General features: G+C 38.0%; 1 protein-coding gene across 1 annotated transcript in view; it reads right to left on the bottom strand.

The window, feature by feature from the left end:
- Window positions 1–8,802, bottom strand: part of AXDND1 (axonemal dynein light chain domain containing 1) — a 134,459-nt gene that overhangs the window by 110,180 nt on the left and 15,477 nt on the right. The window contains exons 6-8 of the mRNA XM_004706807.2: window positions 6,450–6,506; window positions 5,563–5,665; window positions 3,306–3,427 (exon numbers count right to left, since the gene is read on the bottom strand). Coding sequence (XP_004706864.1) covers window positions 3,306–3,427; window positions 5,563–5,665; window positions 6,450–6,506 — 282 coding nt within the window. The remainder of the gene's footprint in view (window positions 1–3,305; window positions 3,428–5,562; window positions 5,666–6,449; window positions 6,507–8,802) is intronic.

The raw sequence follows: 8,802 nt of genomic DNA, 5'->3' as shown, positions 1-8,802 counted from the left end.
CAATGAATGTACAAATGTGCTTTACACAATTGATGTATGTATGGATTGTGATAAGAGTTGCATGAGCCCCTAATAAAATGATTAAAAAATATATATGTGGTAACTTTATTCATAAGAATCATTAGTGTTCATCAATAGGAAAACAGATAAAATGTGTCATATTCATACAGAGAAATTACTTAGAAACAAAGAGGAACAAATGAATATAAGAAACAATGTGGATTAATCTAACACATATGCTGCATGGGAAAAGCTTTCCGTAAAGGGGTATGGAGTTCCTGAATTGGCACAACTAATCTAAGGTAGCAAAAAAGAGCAGTGGTTGCCTCTAGAATGTGGAAGTGAAAATTCATTCAGGAAGAGCTCAAGGGAATTTTGTGGAGTAGTGATGCTCTATATCTTGATAAAGGTTTGGGTTACACTTTGTATTCATTTGTCAAAAGTAAACAAACACACACAAGACTCAAACATGTCAGTGCATGTAAATTTTACTTGAAAGGGAAAAAAGGGTAAATATAGATTGAATTCCGATGAATGATAATCCTGGTGCAAGTAATTAGGGAAAAAAACGCTGATGTCTGAAACTCTGAAATGCATGAAATTGATGACTGAATGGGACAGATAGATGCACACCTGTCTGATAAAACAAACAGAGGGAATGTTAATATCAGAACTCAAGGTGGTACATGTGTTCATAGTAAAAATCATTTAAGGAAATCATTTAAACTTTTCTAGTTACTTGAATATGTTTATAAAAAAATATTGGAAAAAATAAAAATAATAGTGAGAGGGAATGTTTGGTGCCTGTAGCCAACATATATTTACACTGTCAACCCAAAAGAAATCACAGTAGCATCCCTATTTCCTGGTAATGGAGAAGTCTTGTTCAGGTCACACTCAATTGGCAGTTAATCTTCCCTCTAAAAACGAATATTACATAACTCACCTTCCAAAGCAATGGGCCTCCGAGGCAGCTGAATGAGGACACACACACACAAGGTGATCAGAAAGCACTCAATGAGAGAACCAAAAGCTACAAAGATATGTCAACAAAGAGAGAAGAGTCTGACAATATTTTCCAGTGCATAGTGTTTCCACTTATTGGGGACTTTTATTGGATCCTCACAGAATCTTATGTAACAGATAGTTAAAGAAACATCTGTAAGATGCTAAGCTCAGGGTAACAAACTTCTCGTGCAAAGTAGGCCCTGGACTGTCAACTGAGCTTCTATCAAAATGTTGGTGCCAGAGTATTCTGGACCTGTTTAGTATTTCCTCATCCACGGGCACATCATGAATGTTTGCCACAAGCATCCTGAAACCTCGCTGCTTAATCTTATCTACTTTGTATTGTGCATTCTTTACCCTGTTCTAAATCCTAAATGCTTACTCTGATCCTATTAGCCTCCATGCTGTCTCACTAAACCTTTCTTAAAGGATTTTGACTTTGACTCATCTGCCTGGGTCTAGACTTCCTGGGTTTAAGATCCTATCTTATTTTCTCCACAGAAATCCTAACTCCTGAACCAGTTGGAAGTGTCCCATCACACCTAATCCTCATTAGGGAAGATGCAGATACCTGTTGGCTCCTGGGTTCCTTTGCTTTTCTTTCTGATCCATCCCTCGTGGCTTTGTTCTTTGGTCGAGAGTTGAGGCCCTGGTTGCCCTTATCCTCTCTCTCTATTGGCATTCTTCAGCTCTTAATGCTGTCCCGGGTACTAACTTTTTAGTATCAACCTTAGCTGGTTTCTTATCAATGTTTTTGCTCCTGGTTCCTTAGCATTACCAAAGGGGACTTGGCCTCAATAAATCAGACAGTAGGCGAAAAGGGGAAATTGATATTATCCATTCCCATTTAGAAGAAACTGATATTCAGAAAGCTTTAATAATTTGCCAATGGTTCACACAGAGTGAGCTGCAGATATAATTTGAACTCCTGAATCAGATTTTACTATTCCTTTCTGCTTTTTATAAAGTACTAAAATCATAAGAATGATAGTAACTACTATTTATCAAATCAATAATTTTTTAAAACTCACTACCACAAAGCCAATGCCAAGTCATAGTGACCCAAAAGGACAGATTGGAACTGCCTCTGAGTTTTTAAGACTATAACTTTTTTTTTTAATCATTTTATTGGGGGCTCGTACAACTCTTATCACAATCTATACATACATCCATTGTATCAAGCACATTTGTTGCCATCATCATTCTCAAAACATTTGCTTTCTGCTTGAACCCTTGGTATCAGCTCATTTTCCCCCTCCCTCCCCACTCCCCCCTTCCCTCATGAACCCTTGACAATTTATAAATTATGATTATTTTGTCCTATCTTACACTGTCTGACGTCTCCCCTCACCCACTTGTCTGTTGTCCGTCCCCCAGGGAGGGGGCTATATGTAGATCCTTGTCATCGGTCCCCTTTTTCACCCTCCCTCCTGGCATCGCCACTCTCAGCACTGGTCCTGAAGGGATCATCTGTCATGGATTCTTTAAGTGGATGTCCAGTTGCCTACAGATGCTTCTTAGGTCCCCAATCTGCACTCCTCTCATTCACAAAGATTTGATTTTTTTTGTTCTTGGATGCCTGATCCTGATCCCTTTGACACCTCGTGATCACACAGGCTGGTGTGCTTCTTCCATGTGGGTTGTGTTGCTTCTGAGCTAGATGGCCGCTTGTTTACCTTCACGACTTTAAGACTCCAGGCACTATATCTTTAAATAGGGACTTTAACTCTTTAAGGGAGTAGAAAGCTCTGTCTTTCCCCCTTGGAGCAGCAATGGTTTCAAACTGCTGACCTTGCAGTTAGCAGCCGAACTCATCACCACTAACACTACCTGGGCTTCTATTGTTAATAGCAGTTATAATTCAATTCCTTGAGCACTTATTTTGTAACTTAAACCTCACTATAATCCTATGACACTACTTAATGCTTGGCACGGAGTAGGTAGTCAGTAGATATCACTGATAAATGAACACTTTCACAGTAGCTATTGTCTTCATTTAAAGAGGAAAAAATAAGCTCAGGCTTTATCAAGGTCATACACCCAGATGAGGATTTGAAGCCAGATGCCAGTATGTCTGACTGCAGCACCCATGTTTTCCCTTTATTTCACAGAATCCTTCACTCCCAATCGTAACGATGTATGGTGTCAAACATCCCAACAGAAATCGCCTTCTAAATTCTATATTACATTGTTACTATAGAAAATATAGTAGCTTTGCGATTGGGATTCTTATTATAAATAGAGTACAGAAGTATATTTTGCAATTTTGTCAAAACAGCCCTAATAGCAGTTCTAACCTGATTTTGGAAAGTAATTCTCCTCTATCTGCACAGTCCACAGTGACTTGTCGTATCAGCTCATGGAATACTGTATTGTAAATAGTCTGCTCCGTCTTCAGCATGTGTAGTAGTTTGTGCATCTGGCAGAAAAAAAGACAAGCAGTACTTATCAATCACATCAGAAAAAGTCATTTTAGGAGGTAAGAGCTCTGAATGTGCATACGTTTTAGACACACCTTTATTAATTTCTCTCGGTTGCATTGTCCTGTTTACATATATACGAGTAATAATGACTTTAAATTTTTTAAGTGTAATCATGCACCTGTTCACATAATATACTGAGAAGGGCACAGCATCACTTCTATCAAAATGCAAAACCTAAATCTCATCATGAGAGCACATGAGACAAGTCTAAATTTAGGAACAGTCCACAGAAAAACTAATCTGTGCACCTTGAAAATTCCAGTAGAAAACAAAGAAAAAACAAAGGAAGGGTGAGAATTAAAGTTGTTCACAAGGACATGGCAACTAAAAGCATTGTGAAATCCTGGAGTCACAGGCTAAGAGAAAAAGTAGCTATAAAGACGTGCAGGGACAACTGATGAAATTTGAAAACATAGTACTGGTTCCTTGGAGGTAAGGCAGGGGAGGCTGTGGGGAAACGGGGAGCTAGTAACAATGAGGAAAAGACTGCAGAAGAAGTTCCAAAACTGACTGTGGTGATGACTGTACAAGTCTTCTTGATATGATTGAACTATTGAATTGTGTGATGTGAATTATATGCCAATACAACTGCTAAAAAAGAAAATAGACTGTAAAAGATAATATTAATATATCAATATTGCATTTTCTAATTTTGATAAGTATATTATGGTGTGCTAGTCTGGGTAGACTAGAGAAACAAAATTCATAAACACTCATATTTTATGAGTTTTATATAAAGGGTAATTGTACATTAAGCATCCCAACCCAGTCCAATCAAAGCCCATAAGTCTGATTTTAGCTCCTATGTCCAACATCGATCTACAAAGTCCTCCTCAAACTCACAAAACACATGCAATGATACCGAATGCAGGAGGAAAGCCAAATCAGTGAGTGTGTAAGCATCTCAGCACTGGCAGGGGTCTCAGTGTGGCTTCTCCAGTACCCAGGGCTGCATCAGGGTAGGTCCATGTGGCCTCTCCTTGGGGATATCTCCCAGGAAGTGAGCCTTGCAAGATGAGGCAGAGAACTAGCTAAGGCAGCTGCAACTGGTCCAACCATCAGAGAGCAAGAGCCAATAAAGGTGAGGCTCACTGAGCCATTTATCTCTCCACCCTTCAATTCTTTTTCTTAGAAAATATATGCTATTTGACATATTTGGTGATAAATAGCATAATGTCTCAAACACTAAAATAGTTAGAAAAAATTACACATATATATGTATATATATAATTACGTATACATATTTGTTGTTGTTAGATGCCCTTGCGTCAGCCCTGCCTCATGGCCTCACGTGACAGAATCTGAGTGTCCCGTCGGGTTGTCTTGGCTGTAATCTTTATGGGGGTAGGTCTTCCTTCCATGGAGACAACTCAAACTTTCAGTTAGCAGTCTAGCACTTGGCCTTTGCACCACCAGGGTGTACATGCTACACACACATACACACAAACACACAAAGCAAAAACATATATAAAGATAAAAATTATATCTACAGATGAAAAAATTTCATTATAAAGTAAAAATTAAACATGGTTATAAAACACGATTTAACTGGTCGTACTTTAACAGGCTGTGCTGCTGTAGTGGAATATAAAATAATATGAAATTTACAATCAATGGTACCTTATATTTATTTAAATAAAATATACTAATAGCATACTGCACCCTAGTAGGCCAGCAACAAGGGAAAAAAGCTTTCAATGCGATGGATTGACACAGTGGACTCAAAATGAACAATTGGGAGGTTGACACAGGCCCAGGTAGAGTTTTATTCTGTTACACACTGTGCCACGGTGACTCAGAACCAACTCTACTGCACACAACGTTCCAGGTATGGTTCTAAGCACGTTATGCGTAACATCATTTCACCTCCACAACAACACTATGAAGTAGATAACATTACCCTATGTTATCTACTAACTCTTTCTAATTTACAGTTAGGACACTGAGGCACAAATATATTAAATTAATTACCCAAGGTCATCGACTAATAAATGGCTGAGTCAGGATTCCAACCTAAGCATTCTGCTTCTAAGAGTGCACGCTGTTAACCACTAGGTTATACTGGAATTACCTGGGTTGGTCCTGTATATTCCTGATTTTCCACACCAGCCCTCTCTAACAAAGTGTCCATCACATTATTCAGCTTGATCACTTCGACTCTTTTATTAGGTTTCCTAAAAAATCAAGATGGTAGGTGTTACAACAAATCACCCTCCAATGGGAAAAGAAAGGTGTATTCTATAAAATATTGCTGTTGTGTTAAAGCATTAGATCTATATTTATGGACCTGATATGATTTCAGTGGGGGGAAAGTAGCAGAAAAAAGCCAATAGTATGGCCCTATTTGTGTAAAAGAAAATGTTTTTCTTTTAAAATTCTATACGTAACCCTACAGTTATGCTTGTAAGAACACAGAATGGCTGTGGAGACAGAAATATCACTGTTTACCTTGGTTACTTCTTAATGTGAGATGCAAGAAGGCAGTAAAGAAGAAATAAGACAAACTCTAGAGCAACCTGGGGAAATACTAATGGTTATACAGGAATTATAAAACGTACAGTACTCACACATCACAAATTCATAAAAAAGGGATATATAGTTGGACAAATAAGAATATGATTCATGGGGGAGGGTTGGGTTAGGGTAAAGGGATATCAAGGAGTTTAAGAAGAAAGAGAATGCTTTCAAAGTGATTGAGGTAGCAATTGTACAATACTGCTTGATGTGATTGAACTATGGAATGATATGTTATCTGTATTAGCTCCCAACAAAAAGGTTTTGAAAATAATAAATAGATACATATTAATTCCATGATGGTATCATTGAATAATTGTTTTGGGTGTCTGCTATACTTTCAATAGTCTTTGTATAATAAAACACCAAGAAAAAGAAATATATATATATAATAGTTATTTTTCCTGAGAAAATAAATTACTTTAGAAAATGAACTGTACTTACATGGATGGGAAGAGTAAAAGCCTGTTTTCACTATCTGTGAGCAGAGTAGTGTATTTACTACAATAAAAAAGACAAATAAATGTGATTTTGTGAAAATCTTCGACAGTTTATCACCTCAGCTGATAAACTTAGACCTCATGGAATTGGTAATATGAGGGCAAACAAAAAGTCCATCACTTTGCACATAAAAGCATAAGCAAATATCCATAGATGTCTACAAATATACACATATAACTTATGTTTTAAACACTACTGTATATGCAAATAATGAATAAGTTAAAAATCATGAAAGGTGAAATTTTGATAAAGGATATTCACATCATCTTAAAGCATCTGCCAATAAAATATGCCTTCCTTACGAAGGGAAAAATAGTTCTATTCCAGTAGAAAGCCCGGCCAGTACAGCTGATTCATGCTATCATCGTGAGGACCAACTGGGTCGCTCCCGACATGATGAACCGAGGGCCAGAGTGTTCTTGACAAAAGGAAAGAATCTGAATCTAATCACCCAAACCAGGAGACAGACTGAGGAATCTTCTGCCCAGTAGCTGGGAGAGACCATGCAAAAAGTCAAGGTCAACAAAGAGAAAGGAAGGTTAAGAGGTTGTTCAGATTAAAGGTAACTGTAAGGATGTAATTAATCATATTATGTGATAATGTACTGAACCCTGCGTGGGGGTAGGGGATGAAGTTAATAAATTGCTCCAAAAAAACCCAAACACACACAAAAAATAACTAAGAGATAATTGATAAAACTTGAATGTGGCCAGCTTTGTATTCTCCCTCTCCTTTTTCTGGCTCTGTTTAACTGCCTGCTCTAACACTTCCTCCATAAGGAGTCTAATGCTTATCCCAGAGTGCTACCATGGCTCCTTTATTCACACTCCACTCACTGCGACCCTGAAAACAGGACAGAGCTGCCCCTGTGAGTTTCCGAGACTGTGACTCTTTGAGGAGATAGAAAGGCCCACGTTCTCCCTTGGAGCAGCTGGTGGATTCAAACTGCTGACCTTGGGAATCTCAGCCCAACACATAACCACTATTCCATTAGGGCCTGCATTACCACTTGTGGTAATTACAGTTACTCTTTCTGTACCTTCCATCCTTGTACGAAAAAAAAAAAAAGATTAGGACTTTTCATTCTGAGATCAGGAATGATTGGAGTGAGCAGGACTGAGAATATGAGATTTTAGTGGCTTTAAAATAGGTATCTTTGCTTTTTAATACTTTCAAGAGGTTTTGTGCAATAGATTTGGCCAGTGCAATACATCTTATGATTGCTTGGCTGCAGTCTCCCTGCGTGTTGATTGTGGATTGAAGAAAAATGAAATCTTGGACAACTCTAGTCTTCTCACTGGCTATCCTGGTCCACTGGTGCAGTGGGGAGGGTTTTTGGTTTCTTTACATTGAGCTGCAGTCCACACTGAAGGTTGCAGTCTTTTGTTTTCACCAGGTAGTGCTTCAAAAGACTGGTTATCCTGGTCCACTGGTGCAGTGGGGAGGGTTTTTGGTTTCTTTACATTGAGCTGCAGTCCACACTGAAGGTTGCAGTCTTTTGTTTTCATCAGGTAGTGCTTCAAGTGCTCCTCATTTTCAGCAAAAAATGTTATATTCTCTGCATCTCACATGTTGATAGTGAACATTCCTCCGATCTTGATGTGGTGTTCTTCTTCAAAAAATCCACTTTCTCAGATTATTGGCTCAGCATACTGATGAAGTAAGTATGGTAAAAGGATGCAACCCTGAGGCGTCTTTCAGGATTGTAACCCATGTAGAATTCACTGGTTCTGCTCAAATGACTGTCGCTTGGTCTGTGTAAAGGTGTCACATTAGCACACTTAAGTGTACTGGATGTGACCCATAGTTGATTATGGTTCACACAGTCAAATGCCTTTGCATAGTCAATAAAACAAGTAAACATCTGGCGTTCTCTGCTTTCTTCCAGGATTCAGCTGACATCAGCAATGATACTTCTACCACATCCTCTTCTGAATCCAGCTTAACTTTTCTATCAATGTACCATATTAAAATTATCAACAAAATTATACTTGCATGTAATATTAATGATATTGTTCAAAAGTTCTACATTTTGTAGGGTGACCTTTCTTTGGAATGGGCACAAATACAGATCTCTTTCCATTGATTAACCATATAGATGTCTTCCAAATTTCTTACCATAGGCTAGTTGAGTATTTCTAAGCTAAATCAACTTAATGAAATATTATAGTAGCTATTCCATCAATTTATTTTTAAAATCATTTTATGTGGGACTCATACAACTCTTATCACAATCCATCCATCCATCCATTGTGTCAAGCACATTTGTTGCCATCATTCTCAAAACATTTTCTTT

Source organism: Echinops telfairi, unplaced genomic scaffold, assembly GCF_000313985.2.
Source record: "Echinops telfairi isolate 266 unplaced genomic scaffold, ASM31398v2 ScPeMD7_7424;HRSCAF=8462, whole genome shotgun sequence".
Classification (NCBI taxonomy): domain Eukaryota; kingdom Metazoa; phylum Chordata; class Mammalia; order Afrosoricida; family Tenrecidae; genus Echinops; species Echinops telfairi.
This window is presented reverse-complemented; position numbering and strand designations above follow the sequence as displayed.